At 31.8% G+C, this 24,774-nt stretch overlaps 4 protein-coding genes across 4 annotated transcripts; 2 read left to right on the top strand and 2 right to left on the bottom strand.

Moving 5' to 3' along the window:
- Window positions 1-334: 334 nt before the first annotated feature.
- Window positions 335-895, bottom strand: LOTGIDRAFT_165182 (hypothetical protein; the record flags this gene model as incomplete). Its single annotated transcript, XM_009062197.1, has 2 exons — window positions 335-468; window positions 721-895. 2 exons carry the CDS (start codon window positions 893-895, stop codon window positions 335-337), a joined length of 309 nt encoding a protein of 102 aa, XP_009060445.1.
- Window positions 896-7,819: 6,924 nt separating this feature from the next.
- Window positions 7,820-9,496, top strand: LOTGIDRAFT_234374 (hypothetical protein). The gene is made up of 3 exons (XM_009062198.1): window positions 7,820-7,984; window positions 8,267-8,352; window positions 8,843-9,496. The coding sequence occupies exons 1-3, from the start codon at window positions 7,875-7,877 to the stop codon at window positions 9,412-9,414; spliced, it is 768 nt and encodes a 255-aa protein (XP_009060446.1). The 5' UTR covers window positions 7,820-7,874; the 3' UTR covers window positions 9,415-9,496.
- Window positions 9,497-9,766: 270 nt separating this feature from the next.
- On the bottom strand, window positions 9,767-11,583 carry LOTGIDRAFT_234375 (hypothetical protein; the record flags this gene model as incomplete). Its single annotated transcript, XM_009062199.1, has 2 exons — window positions 9,767-11,259; window positions 11,490-11,583. The coding sequence occupies 2 exons, from the start codon at window positions 11,581-11,583 to the stop codon at window positions 10,310-10,312; spliced, it is 1,044 nt and encodes a 347-aa protein (XP_009060447.1). The 3' UTR covers window positions 9,767-10,309.
- A 6,459-nt stretch (window positions 11,584-18,042) lies between these two features.
- On the top strand, window positions 18,043-21,247 carry LOTGIDRAFT_193070 (hypothetical protein; the record flags this gene model as incomplete). The annotated part of the gene is made up of 7 exons (XM_009062200.1): window positions 18,043-18,123; window positions 18,870-18,936; window positions 19,533-19,651; window positions 19,783-19,854; window positions 19,988-20,104; window positions 20,522-20,633; window positions 21,065-21,247. The coding sequence occupies 7 exons, from the start codon at window positions 18,043-18,045 to the stop codon at window positions 21,208-21,210; spliced, it is 714 nt and encodes a 237-aa protein (XP_009060448.1). The 3' UTR covers window positions 21,211-21,247.
- Window positions 21,248-24,774: the final 3,527 nt, after the last annotated feature.

Below are 24,774 nucleotides of genomic sequence, written 5' to 3' on the forward strand. Positions count from 1 at the left end.
AATCAGATAAAAACTGTAGTTTCTATTGTGTTCAAGGGCAATAAGTCAAAAAACCATTATTAAAAAATCATCAAATTCGAACATGAGCAAGATCACATTTTTATACATGATCACACCAGATTTCATTTAAATCGGATGAAAACTTTTGTGTTCACAAACAAAGTTTTTACAAAGGCAATAACTCAAAAACCGTAATCGAAAAATCATAAAATTCGAACTTGACCAAGAACTCATTCATTGTTATATGATTTCTTTAAAATCAGATGAAAACTGTAGATTCTACGGTATTTACAAATAATTTGTGAAGCTTTTTTACTAAGTCAAGGGCATTATCTCAAAAATATAGTCCCTTATTGTGTTCACAAACAAATTTAGATGCATTTTTACTATCACTACTACTGGCATCACTTTCATCATCATTCGTATCATCAGAATCACTACCATAAGATGCCTCCTCTGTAGAATCATCTGGAATATAAAAATATTTGAAACAGTTTTTTCACTCAGAACTGATGTCATCTTCTGCCATGCTTCAATAGTCCATTCTCATTGTCAAGCAGAGTGAGTGCATAATTCAAATATTCTCAAATTCATGCTGAACGATTCTAATTTTAAAAATGTTATGATTTTGTAACTTGTCTGTACTATCATTGTCATCTTCTTCATCGGATAGTCTCTCACAACACTGCATTACATCAACAGTTTTAGGGTGCAATTTACCTTCTGCCCACATAATGATGTAGCTATCATTTTCCATTGTCCATCCAGACTCAACAGGTGAGATGGGACTATGCTGAGCAAGCGTAACAGAATTCCACCTGTAAGCAATGAGGTGTGCATGTTTTATTTTCTGGGTCAGGACTTTCTGGCATGGGGGCAGGACACTACCGTCCATCTTTATCAAACAACTTATTCTTGCGTTATCAGATTTACCAGAAGTTTTGTACTTTTCTAGGAAGATCTGTAACCGTACGTCATTTATAGATGACACTTCTTCTTACCATACATGTGAACTTTTCAATTACTGACATTGTGTCTGCTGTAAGACTAGGATTTCGTAAGTTGGTAAATGCTACATGCATTGAAGAACTTTTTTCCAGCATCCAGCAATTTTACCTTTCCGATCATCCAGTATGGTATGCTGGAAATGCTGTACACAAAGACTTGCCTATGTTTTGTGCAAGTTTTGTCAAGTGAATATATCTCCTTGAATTGTCTAGATAATAGTCCAGTGTCAATCCAAACATCGTGGTTGCTAAGCCTTCTGTATGATCCAAGGCCAATCACCAAGCAATCAGTGTCATTTGCTCTCATAACAACAGTCTTTTTCCCATTCATGCTGAATTTCATTCTTTGTGATTACAGGAAAAAGTTGGTGCCTCTGCTTTAATGACTGAATAACCATCAATAGCATATTTCTCCATTGTTTGCATACAAGATCTTCTTCCCAATATATTTTGCATTGCTATCCTCTGACCAGCTTGCAACTAGATATTTTATAAGCGATTATTTGAAAATGGCATTACGCAGTGCACTAATCCAATTGCCTGGTCTCTGATTTCCACAAGTTATTTGGAAATTATCCACCAACCCATCTCTTGTAGTTCTTTCACAATCTTTGATAGATGGAGATAGCCACTTGTCGGAAACAAAAAGGAATTTCATCACCATCTGAAGAAATAATCTTCCACAATATGTGTGATGAGACACCACACCACCCAATTTTGTTGGAAGGAAAGCATCAATTACTGTAGCATCCACTTGTTGTGTCTTTGATGCAATCTTAGTCTCTAGATATTGCATAAGAGCAGACTTTGGTGTTTTCATCATTGTTCCATCTACTTGACTTTTTATCTGTACACTGAAGTTGCTTTCCTGTTGTTGCAAATTAATGTACATAACTTTTGACGAGTAATCTTTTCCAGAAAATTATTTGGATCACTTTGACATTCAGCCATGAACTTTATTCTTCCAGATTCACCTATATCTTTTACATTAAGTACAAATTTCTCCACTTGTTCAGGAGCCGTCTTACCAGTACCGATATTGTAGAGGTGGCTCGGATCTATTTCATCTTTGAAAGGATTCCTAGTTTCTCTAGCCATGGCGATATTGGCTTCGACTGTATTATTGTCTTTCTTCATTACATGCCTTTAGACCATTTGAAAAGTCCTCTTTCTTGTCTATTCCAAGCTTTTGATACATATTTGACAAGATTGATGTCTGAATAAAGTGGGATTCTGCCCATCTTTGCCTTGCTGATGTTGAGTTGGTTAGGGCTATTTGACTGGCAGCATCTTTGTTAATTGTTTGCTCCAATGTTAGGTCCACAAGACTGCCAGAAAATGGCTTCTTTTCATTCCTTTTACAGAAAACTGTCCATTTCTGAACACATATATTTCAGGATGCGAATCCTTAAGTACCAGCAAATTGTTGTGATAGTTAACCGTCGGATGGACAAGAAATAGCTAGACATTTGCAGTAAGGGATTTGTGTATTCATCTAAATGTCCCATTCTGACACTTCGACTGTATCTATGATACAAATGAATAGCACCAAAACTGTGCTATCTTCCCATTCTTTCCAGTTAGAAAATTTGTATGAAGACAGCATGTCATCGGTTTCTTTTGAGTATTTGTATGTGTTGATGTTCTTTGACTCTTCTAGGGCAAAAGAGGGTCAATTTTGGGAGCAGCTGATCCCCTCTTCCCACCACTAGATATTGTCAGCTTTTATGTTTTCATTATTTCTGGTATATCATCTATCTATTCTCAAAATTTCAGGACTGTACTCCAAATTTAATTGTTTTTTTACCCATAAGGGTCAAAGAGGGTCAGATCTTGGGGGCAGCTGACCCCCTCTTCCCACCACTAGATATTGTCAGTTTTTATGTTTTCATTATTTCTGGTATATCATCTATCTATTCTGAAAATTTCAGGACTGTACTCGAAATTTAATTATTTTTTTACCCATAAGGGTCAAAGAGGGTCAGATTTTGAGGGCAGCTGACCCCTCTTCCCACCACTAGATATTGTTAGTTTTTGTTTTTCTGTAAAACATTTGACATAATCTATGTTCACTATAATTATAAAAAGTGTAGGTCATGGTCAGTTTTTTTTACCCCTTGTGGGAAAAAGGGACAAATTTTGGGGGGCAACTGACCCCATCATTCCACAAGAATTTTTTGTCAGTTTTTATCCCATTACGATTCAGGTTGGTTGAGCCTCATATCACAGATATTTGAAATATGTAGCTTTTAGGGTAAAAATATTTTACCCCTTTGTCACAAAATGGAGTGATTTTGGAGGCCAGCTGACCCCCTTTTTCCACGAAGATATTTTGTCAGTTTTTGTGTTTTTTATCTTCTCATGAAATGTTTCTTATACTGTATTAATTTGGCATGTGTAGCTTTTGGGGTAAAATCGGCCCATGTTGGGTGACTTTTTAGGGGCAGCTGACCCCACACACCCCCCAAAATATTTTGTCAGTTCATATTGTTTTGAGTTTTGAATATATGTGTAGTAACATAACATTGTATTAACTATGTAGCTTGAATGTTAAAATAAACCTTTTTCAAGGGTTTTTTGACGTGCTAAAGGGGCCACACCCACTGGATCTGTACCAGCTGACGTACATTTTTTCAATGTCTGTCATAGTCCTAATTCATTGAAACCATCAAACCTTCTGGGTTTTTTGGGGTAAAATCACCCGTAGCTAGCTCTTGGACTATATGCATGTATATATTGAGATATATATGAGATCTCGGTCAAGTTCGAAATTGGTAATAATTGGATGATCAGTTTCAGAGTTATTGCCCTTGACTTCGTAAAAACGCGTCAAAATTGGCATAGAGACAACAGTCTATATTTGATCATCTGATCTTGATGAAACTTGTTATGCATGTATATATTGATGAGATCTCAGTCAAGTTCGAAATTGGTAATAATCGGATGAATGGTTTCAGAGTTATTGCCCTTGACTTAGGAAAACCGTCAAATTTGCCGTGTAGGCGCGATCGAGGCTACAGTTTTTATCCAATCTTCATGAAACTTGGTATGCATGTATGTACTGATGAGATATCGGTCAAGTTCGAAATTTGTAATAATCGGATGAACGGTTTCAGAGTTATTGCCCTTGACTTAATAAAAACGCGTCAAATTTGGCTTGTAGGCACAAGAGACTGCAGTTTTTATCTGATCTTGATGAAACTTGGTATGCATGTATATGCTTTCGATGAATGGTTTTTGAGTAATTGCCCTTGATTTAGGCAAAACGTGTCAATATTTGTTTGTGAACATAATAGAGACTACAGTTTTTAACTGAATTTAACGAAATTTGGTGTGATCATTTATATTGATGAGATCTTGGTCAAGTTTGAATTTGACGATCTTCCGATGAACGGTTTTTGAGTTATTGCCCTTGACTTAGTCAAAACGCGTTAAAATTTGTTTGTGAACACAATAGGGACTACAGTTTTCAAATGATTGTAATTAAATTTGGTGTGATCATTGATATTGATGAGATCTTGGTCAAGTTCGAATTTGACGATCTTTCGATGAACGGTTTTTGAGTTATTGCCCTTGACTTAGGAAAAACGCGTCAAAATTTGTTTGTGAACACATTAGAGACTACAGTTTTCAATTGATTTTAATGAAACATGGTGTGATCATATATATTGATGCGATAATTTGATGTATTTGGGTTATTGATAATGATTTTTAAAAATTTTGTGGAATTTCTTAGCATACATAACTGTCAGTTAATATATATATCATTGAATTCAAAGTATTAAAATTTCTTTAATATGAGAAAATTCATACTTTAGTCACTAAAGACTGTTTTATCATTTCTGACAGCTTTCAGTGGGGATATGTTACCTTGCCTGGCAAGCTATCTTTTATCTTCTTAGAATAAAATCAGTATCGGTCAATTTTATCATTACTGTGATAAATGTTTCCATGGCAACCAATATATTGCTCTCACGTAGACAATCACGAACGGTGGCTTATAATACTTTATTTAGATGAAACACCCACAGAATTAATTCAACTTATCGGAATGAACTATAATGAAATCACAGGAGCTGTGTCAAATAGTTCAATGTTGTTGAATTTTTCTCAGATCAGCCAAAGATGACTTTGTAACATTAGTCTTCCGACTGATATAAAGGCCTACTTGGAAGTGAAGCAAATTCCAACAGCATTTACCTAACATTAGTTCTTCCAAATCTATTGAATTTTTCTTATAGAGGAAATGCTGTCCAACAACATGGTTCAACCTCTCAAAATTGCCTTTGTGTATTAAACAATATACTGATAATTAGTTAAAATCTGGGTTAGCATTCACAATATAATAGGTCCATTACAGTTTTATTTTAAGCTCAAGTTATTATGACGCAAGTGTTGCTATGGAAATAAACGGGTTTCTTTACACTATTTATCAAATGAGCGTGTGGTTTATTGAAATATTTTTATGTGACCTAAATTGCGTGTTATCTATAACTAACAGTAACAACCTGGCTTTCTGAAATTAGTTTATTTACATAACGACTATATTATATCCATGTAGTGTTAGACAATCTGTACAAAGGTATTCTATGCCGTATAATTCGTATACAATGTGATAGTTTATGGCTGAAGTAACTTCGCTCACCAATACAGTCCTAATGTCTATGTATAGTTTCATATAATAATGTATTTTTTTTAATAATAGCCTTCAAATTAGTAGTAGTCATAACAACATGTTGGCCAAATGTAATTCTTAAATTCATGTCAGCAAACTTCTAGAAAACTGAAAACCAATATGGTACACGAAGGGCTGGTAATTCTAGATATATTTGATTGATAGGTTGCGTGTTGATAGGTTTGTGTTTAAGAGGGATAGAAATCGATTTGGTAGTCAGCTGAAGGTTTGGTGTAATCAAAGATTGATGAGATATTTCAAGGGAATATTTTCAGACGAATACATTGCAAAAATCAATAATCCTCTATTATTGTTCAGCTATAGTCATCCTTTATTGAGCTGTATAATCATCAAGTTCTATCTATATTCACCACAATCATATAGACGACAAATCTTACTGCTTCTATCATTGATTTATCACAAAACACAACAACTAACATTGTTGTCATCTCCAACATTATATAATTATTAGACTGACATTTCTGTACAATTTATCAATTGCAACTCCATGTAGAACACAATGTATTATAATAAGCCAAGACTGCCATATTCACAACCTTGTGACAAGTATCTTCTATATAGCAAGTCCCTTGATATTTGTTAACATAATTTTAATATAATTGATGTGTTCTAATATAACCAATAATATAACCAACTGATATAACCAACTATAAAGCACAGTACAGCTCACACTCTGAATGAACGTGTGTTGACCACCTGTGGTCATTATCTTTTCACTTTATTTCAGGGGCTTGTACATTTCCTGGTTTAAGAAAATTTATAATCGATAAATGTTCAACAAGATTATTATGTTTTCTCCACATTGCTACCCATGGTTTGGCAGCTGCTGGCTGTTCTGGTGATGGTATAAATATTTTCTTCTGTACACTTCCTTGTATTTAATACACTGGCACTGAATCAACTCATTTATCTAAAACCCTGCTATAACTATATCTTGATTTAAATGGATGAAGTTATATACTTCCACTTTACTAACCTCCATGCCGTAGTTCTCTGCGCAGAAAACCATAGCTTAACCTACCGCATCTTAATCCACAATGGTCAATGTACTGTATGCCTTGTTCTTGTAACTTACGATCAGCAATTTAATTGAATTGTACCTCGATTTGATGCGTAATTATTTTCTTCGAACTGTTGAGGCCTGTGATTGGCTGTATTCAATAGCGTACAATTCAATCAGCTGCATTCACAAATTTCCGTGATACAAGTATGGTGGTTATTGCAGTCAAGGTGTAAGATGAAGGAGCAATACCATGACCATTGTTATACGCCCGCGTGAAATAGGGGGGGGGGGGGGGGGCGTATATTGTCGTCACCCATGTCCGTCCGTTCGTCCGTCCGTCCGTCCGTCCGTCCTTCCACAATTGCTCGTTAACACGGATTAACCATATTTAAAATCAGAAAGATCGAAAAATAATTAGTATAAGTTATTGCCCTTGTTCTTAAAAACACGTTTTAGCCTGTAAACACTCTAGAAGGCCCACTTCTTGACAGAATTTGATGAAACTTGGTAATATTAGTCAGTATCGCCCCAAAAAGTTAAAACGATGTGCATGTCAGAAGGTTGACTATTTCATACTGGTAATTGTTACTATACTGCCAAACATTTTAATTTAAATCAAAGCTGCCAGTGGGCGTATATTACCTTGCCTGGCAAGCTATCTTGAAGATCAACTAAACCATAACCCAACACAAAATGTTACGAAAAGTATCGTGTTGTAACTCTGTAGCCTTATATCTGATTGAAATGGTAGTTAAAGATGAGAATGTCAACATTCGACATTCACAGAAATAATTTCGATGAGATAAGGAAGATCAATATTTCTGCACTCGTATATCAAACATAGGCCTATAGGATTTAAATTATCTACCTTCAATATTGATAAACAGAACAAACAACGCTTCCCTTCGCCTTTATCTCATACAAATTGAAACCAACTTTTAAAACGCAAGTTTCATGAATATTCAACCAAACGAAACGCCAGCGCCATTTTGTAACTCAACATTGTCGTACATAGTGTACATAATTATATCGTGGGACAATATGAGAAATATACTACCATGCAATAGCAGCCCAGCCCTTTGGCCTTTATTAAGTGAATCCTGGTTATGTTATCTTGGACATTCCAGGAAACGGGGGAGAATGTGATCACCTAAATCAAGTGAACGAGATGAAATGCTCAACAACTATTGAAGAAAACAGGGACGTAATTGTTGGAGTAAAGGTCAGATTAAGTACGGGTGTGACTGGTAACGGTAGATTGGAAAAAGAAGTGTATAGGTATGAACGAGTTATCTCCCATATACAAATACATCATGTTGTTCACCCCTCCATCTAATATCTAAAATATCACATCAAAAACATTTTTTCTCCTTGAGGAAACGCAAACAGTCCAATACGTCAAAATCTATCACTTCGCCTGAAGTTCTTCTAAAAAATATACTGAAGAAATATTCAACAGGGATATGTGGATATGAAACCTTGTCTTAGTTAGTCACCAACAAAGAAAACAAACTGTTATTCCAGTCGGGTTGGATTTATCATTCCCATTTGATTTTTTAGGAGAGCAATAACATCAGCTTCAAAATGTAACGTGCCTCTAATGGTTCACCATATACTTAGTACCATCCCAGTACAATCAACTGAAGGTATATATTCTGATGATATAAAGTTCTCTCTTGTACGGTGGCTCACATACAACATTTTCCACTTTCTATTTTGAATTAAAAACTTTAATTTTCACCCAGGTGATAATTATTTTCACCTAGGTGAAAATTAGGTGATAATTCCGGTAATTTTGAATTAAAAACTTTAATTTTCACCTAGGTGAAAATTATTTTCACCTAGGTGAAAATAATTATCACCTAGGTGAAAATTAAAGTTTTTTTTAATAATTATCACCTAGGTGAAAATTAAAGTTTTTAATTTAAAATTAAAAGTGAAATATGTCGTATGTGAGCCACCGTACTCTTGGGATAAATTGTAATTTATTGAAACTAGAGGGGACAACTGCTAGATTTCTGTTAAAATGTGCAGAACATAATCTCTATAAGACAAGAAAGATTTTATGTATACTAAATGAGTAATTAGTATTCGTTTCACTCAGGCCAACAAACAAAAAGTCTTATCATATTTCAGACTACTCTGATCTCAGCTGTCCAGGCAACCTTTCCAAAGGTGATATTTACACACATTCTTTTCATGGACATAATACAACCATTATCGATGATAGTTTAAAGAAAGTTCATCCAAATGTACTTAAAGCCAGAGGCGGGGGTGTTCTCTTTGATGTTGGTCATGGACAAGGATCTTTCTCCTGGGAAAGAGCAAGGGTTTCCATGGAATCAAACTTTTTACCAGATACAATTAGTACTGACTTACATACAGGTAATATCCATGGACCAGTACATGATCTACTATTAGTAATGAGTCGATTCCTTCATCTTGGGATGCCTCTGAAGAAGGTCATAGGTGCTGTAACATCTAAAGCAGCAGAAGCAATACGAAAAGTTGAGAGTTTAGGATCTTTAGAGATAGGAAGGGAAGCAGATATCACTATATTAAAACTTATAGATTGTGATATCTGGCTTGAAGATTGTCATGGAAAGGCAGAAAACTTGAAACAAATTTTGATTCCAGTAGCTGTTTGGAAAGGTGGTAAGAAATATGAAATTAAGGATTTGGAGAACTATCCAGTTAGTGCAAGTTAACAAGCATGTTGAGCTACATCATAATAACTACTTGGACTTATCAGTTTTCGTGTAATTTAAAGATATTAAATACTATACTCGTACCTTTACATAGCATCCTTCTTGTAGCAAAAATCACAGTCCACATACATTCCATAAAATTTTAATTTGAATAAAAAATAATGTTTTTAAAGATAAGGTACACTGAAGATAAGATAATAAATTTAGCAGTTGCTTTATGTTTGTAAAGTTCTTTTTTATTTACGATAATTATGTTTAAATATATTGAATACATTGATAAAAAAAAAATAGCGATGGCCCATGGTAATACGGCACAAGCTTTATTCAATACTTTTTTTTTTTTTTGATTTTTAACAAGTTTCATCAAATTACCTCCCACCACATAACAAGAGATGAGTCAAATCACAAAATGGTGGGATGCAATTTGATTATTGATAATTATACCTCAGAAGATTTCTTCCCCTGATGAAGTCAAAACTTTTTTATGAAACATTGGGTAGGCCTATTAAAGTATGGTATTTGATATCAAGTTTAATTATTTATTACACATTAATGTGTGGGAGTATAACAATATTAATATCATTTCAAAGTATCAGTATTGGTTGGGATGAATGGATTGTAAAAAGAGATATATACCATTCTCTGAAATATGTCCAATGATCCAATTTTCAATTTACAAATCAGATTGTTCAATAAATAATATTTAGCAGGTTATGTTCTTCTTTCAGACATTAATTCAACAAAAACTAACTAAAATTGTCAGAATTTGGGTCAATTAGAGCGAGTCACTTCTGAGTCAGTTGATTTTGTAGAGCTTGTTGAATCCTTTCCTTGTTTTTGTTTGGTCTTCATCCCTTCTTCAAAATCAAAGTCGTAATAATCCCATACTGGAGTTTCAGGACGTGATGAAACTGCTGCAGGGGATGCCANCTTTTAAACCAGATAAGGTTTCTTCAAGTTCATGATCACTGTCATCAATAACTAAATCTATAGGCACACGTAATTTAGTTTTCCCATTATTGCCCTCTAAATGTTCAGTGTGTTTCTGAGAGGTTTGGATACCATTTGTCACCATGTCACTTATTTCAAGGTCATCCAAATTGACCTTTATGAGTTTCTTGTCCTTATCAATTTCTAGATTTGATTCATTTTTTGTATTAATATCTAATTTTTCTGACTCCTCCTTTGATTTTTTAATGTTTTCAAAAGTATTTGAACGAGATTTGTTATCATTACTCATATTACCATTTTCAACCTTGACCTCATTATCATTTCTGTCACGCTTTTTACGAATATTTATATGAACAGGTTTAATTAAGTTCTCATCAGGCACCATGACTTCTTCAAATTCAGCAGGGGCCATGTGACCATTTAATTCTTTTAATGATGGTGAAGTGTAGAAAAGGTCACCATTTCCTTCAAGGTCAAGGTCAGTGGCACTATAAACTCTCATATTATTGGGAGTGGTATAGTTAAGGCAGGGAATAAGAGGTATTTTTTCACGGACAATTTTTTTCACAGCTTTTTTAAGAGGTATATTTATCATTCCTATCATAAAAGATTTCCGACTGGATTTCTGTATCATACACACTTCAATTTGAATTCCTTTTTCACGCACCACATCAACATTGATATTGGAATATTCAAGAGGTGTTAAAAACTTAAAATTCGATGGGGTAAAAACATGTTGTATGCCAGTTAAAGGTTTCTGTTCATGTGCCTTGACATTAATGTGTGCATCCAAATTTTCAACTCTAACTTCCTCAGTATGCTGAATAGATGACTTAGAATTGGATGGTGTCAAAAAACTTCTTACATATACTGACTGGATCATGGAAATTTGTGCTGAAATAAGCAAAATTTAAAGCATGATCATTCATAATTTGGAAATAAAAGGTGCTCCTCTATATAATTGATGAGTTCTCAGTAATTGAATTTCTTCAAAAATAATACTGTAGTCTACATGAATGATAAGGCCAGGCTTTTTATATATGCCACAATAGTAAACTTGGACAAGTAAATCATGTTCCTATCAGACCTATATGACCAGGCAAGAACTGTCTAATTCTACTTACGTGGAGGTAGAAGGATGTCACTCAGCTGCCATATTCTAATTTTTAAACAACTTTTGTGGATGTGATATTCAAATGACATATGAACATGACCCATTTTGGTATCTGGAATATAAACGTCTTAGCTGCAAAAACACCTGTTTATACATTTTTCAGACAGCCTCCTTGAAGGTTGTGCTAGGTCTCTGCAACATATTCAGCTTTACGGAAACTGCATAGGATTGCCAAATGACTAGATATATGATTTCTAGAATTTCTGAATTTCAGTATGAATTTCTACTAGAACAAAGGCATGTAAAGTCTCCAAACTCATTCATACATTCTCAAACTTTTGTGTATCTACCTTAAAATATTACTTTAGTATTGATAAAGTCATGGATGGGATGATAATATACATTATAAATGTCCATGTTGGTTTAAAAAGACTTTATAAAGTTAATCCATCATCTATAAGACACTAAACTTGCTAAACATTAAAACTGCTTGTGGCTGTATGTTTTACATTAGTTTCTGTTGGAATAAAGATTGAAAACTGTCACTTGAACACATAGGACAACATATCCTTACACTAGAGTCTTTGTGCAGTCACATAATAAACTAATATTTGGGAGAAGGAGAATGTATTAATCTACATAATATGTATATCATTGTGAACAAAGTCTGCCCCCATAAACACTTCCCTTAATCAACTCCCTATAATATTCTAGTTAAATCTATAAGCCTTAAATATTTTTAGAACTAATGACTAATTCTAAAGATTAACACTCCAAAATCTACAGATATATAGCCCTTGAACAATTTATAACACCATATGAATTGATAGTCTTAACTTCACTGTTGGATTTACAATAAATTAAAGCCATTCAAAGAAAGTCAAAACTTATGATCTATGAATTATTTGAGCATTTAATAAATAGTTACATCCAACTGAGCCAATAGGGATATGTAAATTTGGTTTGTTCACCATAAATTAACCTTAGGGTTTAAAGGTTCAACTGAACCAGATTAATGAAGATTATCACTAATTATAAGGTGTGTAAGATCAATCAGTAATCTCTAAGATCAGCTCAATAAATGAGCTATACAATATTTGTAATTGCGAAAATTGAAATAACACTAACATCCTTGGTAATGCTCTATGCTATTGGTTGAAGAATGAAATTGAAAACCAAAAAAAAGACAGAATGCATATTATGCTGCTATTTGTACAAATTTCTGACAATATTATTTGAAGTTCCTAAAGTGGTTTATTTTGGAAAAGTTCAAATAGCTCCCTACTGCTCCTAAATCACTTAAAAAACAAGAGGAAATGGTCAAATAGTTTTTTATATGATGTCTAGTATTTAAAAGTTTTTGTAACAGTAACGATAAAGAACCTCAGTACAATCTATCTATCACGTACATGACTATTTATCTTAGTATACCTTCTTAATTAAACATTTTACCCGTAAGAGTTTTTTTAAAGCTGACCTCCTGTTTTAAGTGGTTGAAAGATAGAAATCCTTTTACCTAGTTTAGCAACATTCTTTCTTTTTTCATCACTCAGTCAATACAAATCTGAAAAATTAAATATTGACAAAGTAAGAGATACACTTACTTTCTTATTACTAGTATCTAAAATAAACTTCATGTAATCTAGCAATTACTGGAGTCTATATATGTCTGTGTAAGGGCCTTCCCTTCATCTAAAAATTCAATTCGTAAATGTAACTGGCCAAAAATTTATATTAATATTATACTGGCACGAATAAAAGTTTAAACCAACTATTGAAACTTAAAAACATCTTACAAGATAGGAATCCAAAGTATTTTGCTGGACAAAAATATGTCTTGTCATAAAATTGTTTAACCACTGCCTAAAAAACACTTTGAATTAAAAAAAAATACTATGCAAGTAATTTGAAACCATCATTCATTAACATTTTTTTCAGAATAATTTAGCTTTGTTTTCCTAATCTGTTAACCTAAAATGAACATTCTATCACTCTTTGGGCATCCCCTACATGTATCAACTTATAAACACTAACAATATTATAGATGACACAGACATTCAAGGCTTTCAAACAGGTGGCACACATTGGAGTCAATTTTTTATGTAAAGTAAATTAAGGAAGTAACAAGTATTTATTATAATGCATTTCAGTAGATTACAAGCATCTGAGAAAAACTCCATGCCTAGAATTAGTTGATACACCGTCTGACTAAGAGTTTTTATCAGAGTTATAATATCCAAATAGAATGAAAAGTTTGAAATAATTCAATTTTGTTTTTCTGGCACTCACTTGCAAGGTCTTAAATAGATAAGAATCGTTTCGAGAATACGTTGCCTGATGCATATGATCAACTTCGAAGATTTTATTTATAGCCTATATATGCATCAAAATGTAAATATAAAGCTGACTCCAGAAGATATATTTGTCTCTCCATGCTTTTTTTGGAATTACACAAAAACTAATAAACTTAATAATTTCATAAAAAACAATGATAAATAAAAGTAACCAACCTGGCCGTATCAACAAATATTGATACAAATGATCAGATTTTATCTCATATATGTAACAAAATCTGATATGCCTTTCACACGTTATATTTAGATGTTTTGTATTGATGAAAATAATTCAGGTAGAAAATAGATCAGTGATAATCTATATTAGATGTAGGTCATTGCTAATATTACTTGTTTAAACATAACTTAAATCCCTAAAGCATTTAAATTTTTAAATTAGAACAGATATAAAGGTTAATTGCCTATCATATTCACTAAAATAATACTCTGAATGGCCATTTAATATTTGTCACCCAAAAAAAATATCTCTATCTCTCTCCCAATATTTCTATAGATAAATAAAAAAACATGTTTTAGTTTTAAAAAACCTTGGTGTAATATTAATAATAAAATGGGACAGTTTATTTTAGCCATCTTACACTTTTTTTTTTGCCTCTCCTTAAAATTCAACTTAAAAATGTACATTATGCATATTTTATTCCAACAGTAACATTCACTAAATTTTGGGAATAAATCTAAAGTGCCGAATTAATAATGTTCCTACTTTTCATCATAGAGAAAAAAGTTTTTTAAACTCACTGTCCTGATTAGGGATAGAACTTCCTACCTACATTCAAATATGAAGATCACACAAATATACTGACATACAAAATCACACATGTTTTTAAAATAAGAAAAGAGATTAATAAACATGTCATTAAATCACATCATTCATTTAAATCAAGGTCTGTAATTAGAAATATAACAATAGAGGTGTATTTCAAACAATTTTTACCTGATTTAAAATAAGGTTTTGTCGTTTAAACAATGCAGGTGTATATCATATATCCTATCCTATATATCTCTTAACCAACAATCTATAAAGCTTGAAATGTCAACCCATTGTCAACAATATACCTGGCCTCCACAGACTATATAAATAGGCCACGACAAATAATTCAACAGTTTCAGGTGTAAAGGGGAATATAAATCAGAGTCTTCAACATTTCAAAAAGCAATGCTATTGATTTCACCAATATAACCCGAACAAGGTTCATTAATTTTCAAAAGGAAATTATTTTTTCTCCAAACTGTATAATATTTAGACTTCAGTAGGTAAATGGAATGAAATAGTAAATATTTGAAATTCAAATTATACACCATCATATTCAACAATCCTAGACATTGATATAGATATAATCTAGGTTAATTTGCATTAAAGTTGCCATTGTTGATAGCTGTCATAAAACAAACGATCTTTTCTTTTAGCCTGACAAGAGGTTACATAGTTTTAGAAATTGTAATATATTTAAAGGTTTCCCAAAGATCTCTCATACTGCCCCACACAAAAGAAATATAAAAAGTCAGTAAATATCTATATCTCAAATTCTAAAAGGTATCAATCTTGGAGTTGGGATTATTATTATGTTCTGTGTATAACAGAAATGTAGTTTGTAGAGAACAAATAATTCAAATTAACATTATTTTCACTCGGGAAATTGGGACTCATCTAATTAATATTGAATGATTCACATTCAAAGAAAATAATAAACATACAAAAGATAGCTTGCCAGGCAAGGTAACATACGCCCACTGGCAGCTTTCAGAAATGATTAAACAGTCTTTAGTGACTACAGGGTTGCACAATATAGCTAATAGAGTGAAACGTCAAGTCAGACACGATATTTCGGTGAAATATTATCCGATCATCGTGAAAATCGATAGGGATCATCTTCATAATGACATTGACATAAAAAATAAAAATCAAAAGAATCTGTAAACAATTGTAGCCTGTAGAGTGAGCATGAGTTGCACAATATAGCTAATAGAGTAAAACGTCAGGTCAGACACGATATTTCGGTGAAAAATTATCCAATCATCATGAAAATCGATAGATCATCATGAAAATCAATAGGGATCATCTTCATAACGACATAGACATACAAAATAAAAATCAAAAGAATCTGTAAAGAATTGTAGCCTGTAGAGTGAGCACGAGTTGCACAATATAGCTAATAGAGTAAAACGTCAAGTCAGACACGATATTTCGGTGAAAAATTATCCGATCATCACGAAAAATCAATAGGGATCATCTTCATAACAACATTGACATACAAAATAAAAATCAAAAGAATCTGTAAAAAATTGTAGCCTGTAGAGTGAGCACGAGTTGCACAATATAGCTAATAGAGAAAAACGTCAAGTCAGACACGATATTTCGGTGAAAAATTATCCGATCATCACGAAAATCAATAGGGATCATCTTCATAACAACATTGACATACAAAATAAAAGTCAAAAGAATCCATAAAGAACTGTAGCCTGTAGAGTGAGCACGAGCCAAATGTGAACGGACGGACGGACCGACGGGGGTGATTACAATATACGCCCATCTTACGTGTGGGCGTATAAAAAATCATATAAACCAATAACATGTATAATCAAAACATATAATACAAATTCAGTTTTCAGTCCATATATTGATGATGCTCTCAGCCTCGTAACCAGTAATGAATTGGGGATCAGATTTTGTACTCAGAAACTTTGAAGAATTAAAGGCCCAGAGAACTCATTTCTGACCATTTTGAGGTGCTACAAACATATCAAAATCTATATCCTTTTTATTTTGTACAAAGACATTGTAAATGAATCAATCTCTGCTGAACTGAAGAATGTTTTGCTGGGGCTTAATTCTAACTTACTGGGACCCAGCCCCCATGTACCCCACCCTAACGACAGGGCTGGATGCTTTATCAGAATAAATAGCACATTCTGCCTTATACAATCCACAATAGATGAGTGGTTATATCAGAGTCAAGTTTGCACATGTATGCCGACTATGCCCATGTATGTAATGCGAGAAAAATGTGAAAATGCATAGACAACTTTGTGTAATCAGACACTATATTTGGGAAAAAAACCTCTCATATATACAATAAGTAAAGAAGTAACCTAAGTGAATAAACAAGGAGTGGTGAATAAACCTTACATTATACTTTCAGTGAGAAATAAATACCTATTCAATTATAAAACTGAAAAATAGTCTTTAGTGTGACCTGAATACACTTGTATTTTGGTGACCCCCAACTTCTGTTTGCAAATCTTTTTGATATGCATGTAAACAGGAAATTTAGACAATTTATTAAAAATATCAAAAGTTGTTAAGCCTGCAGCTGGGGTTTGTTAAGTAGGGGCATATTTTTACATGCCCCCCCCCCCCCTCCCCCCCTCCCCCCTAGTTTCTAACTTTATGTATAGTGTCCCCCCACTGAAAAATAGTCAATAATGAAAATTCAATTCATTCATACAATTGCCCTGGACGTCATATTCACTTCATTCATTCAATTGACCACCATAGTTCATATATATATAAATAAAATAATAGATAATCGTGATATACATCGAAAAAGGAAATTGCCCACCGATAATCATAATCTCTGGCATTATCTGGGTATCGATATATTGCACATTGGAGGTAGCTCCAAGAAAGATCAAGAGATAATAGTAGGCCTATTTCATGTTGTCCAAATAGTTTGAACGATTATTGCATTGTTCAGAGTCAGGGTAGAATAACTTATGTTTATTCCTTTCAATGTCGTTTCCATCTTGAAAAAAACAGTTCCCTAGTCCTACAAACTGACCCAAAACTATATGTGGGATAGTTCTGTGTTCACTGGTTATGCCCCTTACAAGTATGATAGGCTAAGGCACCTGTCATGGAATGCGCAAGATTAGTCATATTAATTTCACCCGTAGAAAAATTCCTACAAACATTTAGAAAAACAGATAAGTAATATTTAGTTATGATTAAACATAGTGTTATGTATTAGTACCTAATAATACATTGTTGTAATTTGTTACTATAGACGCTTTAATATCTATACATGGTCCAGTACTTCCGCTCACCAGTGATTAGGAATTCTGGGATGCCAATGGTGGCTAAATGTAATTTTAACAAAATTCTGCAAGCCTAAAGGCATTTTTACTAAATTAACACTTCTTGGCATTGAATTTTATTCATTTGAATCTTTGTAACAAATACAGAAAATACTAATGATTAAGTATATTGGTATGGGATTACGAGGTTTCTTTGTTTTAGCAGCAAAAATATGGAGTTTCATCTGTTACTGCGTTCGTCGACAGGCGCGTGCGGTGAGTAATTTTGCCAAGAAAGAAGCCATTTGTTGCATGCATTTTCTTATGACCTTTCTTGTGTCTTTGAAATATCCAATGACAAGTAATATCTTATTTTATTAACATGGCCGTGCAAAATATGACATCCTCGTCCTTTTTAACAACGTCTGTCAAGACGAACATTGAGGGAGACCTACTTCCTGTCATAAGTAGCGTAGACGTCGCTTGTAAGATAGAGTTTAAATGGGTTAAGCACATACATACACGTTATTATTTCTAAAACAAGAAAAATGGTAAAATTTTGAAACATCTAATGCATCGATAAAAACATTGTATACCTAATTTCCTATAAAAAATGCTACATACAATATGTTGGCGAAACTCAAAACTTGTTGCATCGATTCATTTCAATTTAATATGTTAAATAACAATTTATACCAGGAAACTTTTATCACACTAGACCATATTCTCTGAAATCTGAATTTTTTTTTTCTTAAGTATTGTATTAAATCCCAATAAAACATTGTTTGGTTTTGGTGACAAAAGAACCTTATACCGCAATGTATTAATCGTAGACTGGAAGAGAACAAATTTGAGTAAGTGCAGTTACTATGCTATGAATTACGAAAGATTTTAAGGACATTTAGTGACATGTTAGTTTTAATTTGATATAGTGGATTTATTGTTATTTTCACTAATGTTGATTATACTGTCATTTGATAAAGAGAAGCCTTGTATTGATTTATATATTATCTATATTTTAGATTATACAACATCAAACTGTCAGATACGAACATATACCTTTATCACCTTTATCTAAACATAGACTTAGTAAGTTAGTTTCATAGCCTGTCAAATTCTATGTCTTAACTTATTGTTAATCATATGTATAAAAGAACAAATCTTGCTGTAACAAGATAATATAAGCTTGATATTTTCTATGTCAACAAAATGGTCCATAACTTAATTTTATCTGGTACTTTGTTGAGAAACTAAACAGTATCGCATAAGGAATTACGCTACAGGAGCCTCATTTCACCTCAACACTACAGGAGATAAGGAAAACGTAATTATAGGGGTATTGTGTGAAAGTTTGTCAGTAAGCTTCAATTTGCCCATATGTTTGTCAAATTCTTGATCCTGAATCTATATTACTTAATGAAACTTGCAGGAGTTCTTAACTGATTGCATACCGGTATCTAACAATTATTTACAGCAGAATGAGTTATCAAACCTAGACTAGTGGATATATTTTATTTTGTGTATTGGTACTAGTAGTACTAAAGTTTCAGTTAGAAGTACCTGATTAAATCTGTACTCATAAGCTTCTCTGAACATGTCATTTCAGCCTTTTTATAACAATATAAAAAATTGATTCCTTGTTTAAAGAGGGTTGTAAAAATTATAACAAGCATTTTATTTTCCAGGTATGTTAAAAAGAAAAACATTAGTTTTAGATTTAGATGAAACATTAATACATTCTCATCATGATGGTGTTTTAAGACAAACAGTTAAACCAGGTGTACCTCCAGATTTTGTTTTAAAGGTAATTTATATTTGATTTGTTTTCAGTATTTGAACCTATGTTCTGATGTGTTAAAGACTTGTATGTGTGTATGCATTTGAATACAGATTGAAATTGACGTACATAACTGTAAGGTATATATTTTATTTTAGGTTACAATAGATAGGCATCCAGTCAGATTTTTTGTTCATAAAAGACCTCATGTAGATTATTTTCTACAAATAGTAAGTACTTTTCTTCATTTTGAATTAATTTCACCAGTGGTGTAGAACCCTGTAGGGACCCTTTGTGAACTGAATCTGTTACTGAACAACATTGACAATCTTTTAACTATCCATGACTGTTTATTGATTATAGGTTAGTCAATGGTATGATTTAGTGGTATTTACTGCTAGTATGGAAATATATGGTGCAGCAGTAGCAGATAAACTTGATAATAATAGGGGTATTTTAAAAAGACGGTACTATAGGCAGGTATGTATTTAAATATAGATACCCTGTATGGTTATTTATCAGACTTACTTCCCTTCTTCAAGTAGACTTTAAGTATGAAACCCTCATAACTCTGGATCTCAACCTCTACCTGTAAAATACACCTATAGGGTAATAATCATCTAAATATTGCCTCTATTAGCTGGTAGAACTTAATTTTTGGTATCTATATCATTTTTTTTCTGCTACAATTTTCCGCAAATGTACCATTCAACTGTAGAATTTTGTCACTTCCATTTAGTTATTACTCGTACTATGACTTAAATGGTATTTTGACTTGTATTCTTAAAAGTGCTATTTAATAGCAGAAATTTAGCACTATAAGAAGGTACAAGAAAAAATCAGATTATTAACTCTTACATAGGATATTTCTCAGCAGTAATTTATCTATAATTTCAGCATTGTAATCTAATATTAGGAAGTTATACAAAAGATTTATCTGCTATAAATCCAGATCTCTCGAGTATCTTTATATTAGATAATTCACCTGTAGCTTATCGCTCATATCCTAGTAAGTATATATAATTAGTCTGTTTCCCTAATAATACTATTTGAGTGATTGATTAGTTATGAGTTTTGATTTACTTTGCATATTTTGAAATATTTACATCAGGTGTTAAAAGCAGAATTAAAACTGAGTTTTATAGTGAACAAAAACTCAGATATTTTCCTGATTGACAATGTTAAAAAATTAACAATGATTTTACCATCTCAACAATTTTTTTTTCAATCTGGCTATTAAATAAGAAAGAATTTTAATGCCATGTTGAAGCTAGAGTAAGAGTAAATCCCTAATATTTTTCAAGTGCCAAACAATGTCTGACAAATACATAACAATATCATATCCCAACTCCCATTACCTGGTTAATTTGTATTAAGACAGTTTCTTTTAAATTTAAAGTTTTTTAATTTATATTTCATGAATATTTTCGTATATTTCAGATAATGCTATACCAATAAAATCATGGTTTAGTGATGCAACAGATACAGCTTTACTCTGTCTCTTACCACTTTTAGATGCTTTAAGATTTTCTACAGATGTTCGTTCTGTATTAGGGCGGAATTTACATCTACATGTACCATGGTAGTTCATTCAGCATGTTATATATATATATATTTATATATACCATTGTATCATATTGTAAATATCACATGTCTCATATTTTCACCAGATCTTTGATATATTATATATTGTTGTTATCAATTTGTAGTTTATGTATTAGGTCTGAACCAGGTTTTCTCACTTTTAAAGGCTCAGTAATTTACCTAGATTTGCTACAATTTCCTTTCCTACTTTGCCATATTCTACAATATTTAAATTATGGTCATTTTGTGCCAAATATTCGTGTTCAAAATCTATAATGACCTCAGAGCTAGTCTAATTTATGTGAATTGAAGGGATAAAAAACGATTAGTTTTCATCAGCTGATGATAGAATGGATGTATCTTACTGAACATAAGAAATTAACAATATCAATTTTCATGATCCTTTTAAGATAATTATACAAATTAATTTTCTTTAAAAGACCAGATTACAGGGTTCTCCCTTTCTATGTTAATCTACCAGTCAGTTCTATCATAAGCTAATAAGAGAAATTTATCCCTTTAATTCAGTTTAAATCGTTGCAATAAGTCATAGACCAGTTGTTCTATTATTGCACTGCTGTCAGTAAGCAATAATATTATACACTCTGACTTCAATTTTGAATTTCAATGACAAAAAACATATATCAATTGTTTATTGGTGATTGAATATCAATTAACAACCTGGTTTTGATCTGATAAGTTATGAATATAATTGGTGTTGATTAGTTGTTAGTGTTTTTGGTATAATAACATATAACATAATTACATAATATTGATATCAATAGTATACATTGACTAACTGACTGAACATTAAATAGTGTACATTAAATATGATAATGGTTATGATGTAGTTGAAAGAATTTGGATTGGCTAAATTTGAAGCAAAATAATGTTGTTAAAGTTATGTTTCAGGCTGCTATTATAAAGCAATGGGTAAAGGGTTTTTCTCTCTCTCAAGTAAGTTACTTGGTTAGGATCAGTGCTCCTGTCATATCTTATATCTTGTAGAGAATCCACGGATTCACCCTGTTGAAGTATAGGGTGTCATGAAATTTACATAGCAATACTGTCACTTAATATTAGAAGATGTCTATCAGAGAACTGTTTATAATAGTTGGTAGTTGATTACAGCATAGGTAAAAGTATAAACAATGAATTAGTGAATTTGGTAAACATTGAGATAGAGTTTAGGCTACCTCATTTAATCAGGTTTATAATAATTTTTTCTGTGTCAATTTTTTTAATCTTTAGATATGAGGTATACTATTAATATTTTGTTTTACACATGTTGATTCTACTATGGCTTGTCTCTAACTGTTTCTTTACCCATGTCAATACATTTAACATGGATAAATGACAAGATATAATGTGTAAAACATGTTTTGAAAAATTTCTTGTATCGACAAACCATTCTGAAGTAAAGAAAGACATGAAAAAATTATAAGTTTATCTAGCTGAACTGATATATTTGTGCACATACGGAGATGATTCAAAACATGAAAACAAGGTATCCACTTTATTTTAAAGTAATTTTGTGATATGTTCTGATAATGATCTTTAATTTTGGATCTCTGTGATTTTTATTTAAACTTGACATGAAACCACAATATAAAACCTTTGAATGTACATATGAATTGGGTTGTAGATTACTTTAGTTAATTTAAAAGAAATCATGTAGTAAATTGATATGGAAGGACAAAAGTTCTGTCAGCTTAACCAATGTTTTATATTTCAATTGTTTGAAAATTTTTTTATGTTAAATTAGTTTGAAATTCTTTCCTTTTGCTCTTGATTGAATGCCCATGTGGGTAATTGTGAACATACTGCTGATGATTATGTTGATTTGTTATTTTGGAACATGTGGCAAAGTGGACATAAATGTAACTGGAATGATAACTAAAGAATATGTTAGGTTAATATATAGTTTGAATGAGGAATGAACCAATTAATGTACTTTATATTAAATAAAGATTTATTTCTGGTCTCCTGCTATTATATAATCTATAAACCCCATTAAACTTAAATTTAACTTTTGATATGGTGGTATGAAAAACAAAGTATTTTCATTTACAAAAATAACAAGAAAGTTAATGTTTCAAATATGTATCTATTGTAAGAGAACAACATTATTCTTCTAGTAATTGCCAAGCTTATATCTATTCTAAGATCAAATGCATTTCCATATGTAAAAATTTAGTCCATTTAATCTTAATTTTTTTAGCACCATATTCGTGTGGTTATATAATGTAACATTTTTATTTAAAAGTATGTTATCATAGATGATGGCTTGAATAGTTCGGTTGTAATATTTTGTCTTTTGGAAAAAGTGTAATTTATAGAATTGATAAAACTTTGGTGGCAACCATTTTCACAAATAGAATTTATCTTGGCTTTCCTGTTAGCTATTCACAAAGAACAACTTTAAATGCTATTGTAAGTTTTATTTATCTGTGTATATGTGTTAATAAGAAATTTATGTATAATAGTCTATCTGTTAAGAAGTGCTGGTCTAATAAGCTGAAAAAGAAATGTTATTTTATTTTTTAAAAGTTTATTTTTTCTTCTCATATGATAATGATCTATAAAATTTCTCTAGATCACATCTGTTGATTCTAAGTCATATTAGTTATATTAATCTTCCTACCAAGTTAGACAGAACCTGAAAATATCTAACTGTAGCTTGCTAAATATGATTCTCTATCAATAAATACAATATTGAACTGAACTGAACAATTCCATATTCTTAATTATGATATTTAGTATCACCTAGCCATTCAAGTTAATTTCTGCTAAAATAAGAAAATTGTTAGTGCAGGGAGATTTCATTGACGTCATAAGATTAGTTTTTTTTTTTTAATATAGTCAAGTGATATTTTATTTTGATAAAGAAATGTTTCATTGTTCATATAGATTGTTCAGAAAACAGGAAACAAAATATTTTTGTGAGATGAAAATTAAGTTTGAAATCATCATAAAGAATATTTGAAGTAATTTGAAATATTATTCCATTTTTTTCTTCTATTATGATGGACAAGTCATTTATGAAATAAAATTTCATCACTTTGAAACTAAACAAGTAATTAAAATGTTCCAAAGCACTCACAAAATTCCATTCCATCTCAAGAATGATAAATTTGCAATATCTAATGTTTAATTACTATCAACCAGGTTGGCCTTATGAATTATTGCAAATCTAGATTTTAATATAGCTCAACTTGACTTTCATAGGACTAATTAATAACTGCTTGATAGGGGACTTTGCTTGATATATTCTTATGAGTTTGCTGTTTCTATAATACTTATGTATTAGTATATGTTAATAGTTCATTTAGAAAAGTACTAAAATGAAATATCTAATATAGAAAACTATATTTTGTTTACTATTTGTATGTATATGTTGTTTGTTATAAAAAAACAATTAGTTGGTGTGATTGTCATTAGTCTACATTTTAATATTTATAATGTATGTCTGTGACTTGACTAAAATACACAATTTGAAATAATAAAAAATACAAAACTAAGTGTGTTTGTTTTGCAAATTTTTTTTTGTGGGACTTTGCTTTCAG

This window comes from Lottia gigantea (genome assembly GCF_000327385.1).
Source record: "Lottia gigantea unplaced genomic scaffold LOTGIsca_50, whole genome shotgun sequence".
NCBI lineage: Eukaryota > Metazoa > Mollusca > Gastropoda > Lottiidae > Lottia > Lottia gigantea.

Bases quoted from the DNA above. Each gene is read 5' to 3' on its own strand.
- LOTGIDRAFT_234374 (XM_009062198.1), top strand. From the start codon at position 7,875: ATGAAATGCTCAACAACTATTGAAGAAAACAGGGACGTAATTGTTGGA. The intron at 7,985-8,266 runs GTATGAACGAGT...TTGATTTTTTAG, and splicing joins TTGGAAAAAGAAGTGTATAG to GAGAGCAATAACATCAGCTT. The intron at 8,353-8,842 runs GTATATATTCTG...ATCATATTTCAG, and splicing joins CCCAGTACAATCAACTGAAG to ACTACTCTGATCTCAGCTGT.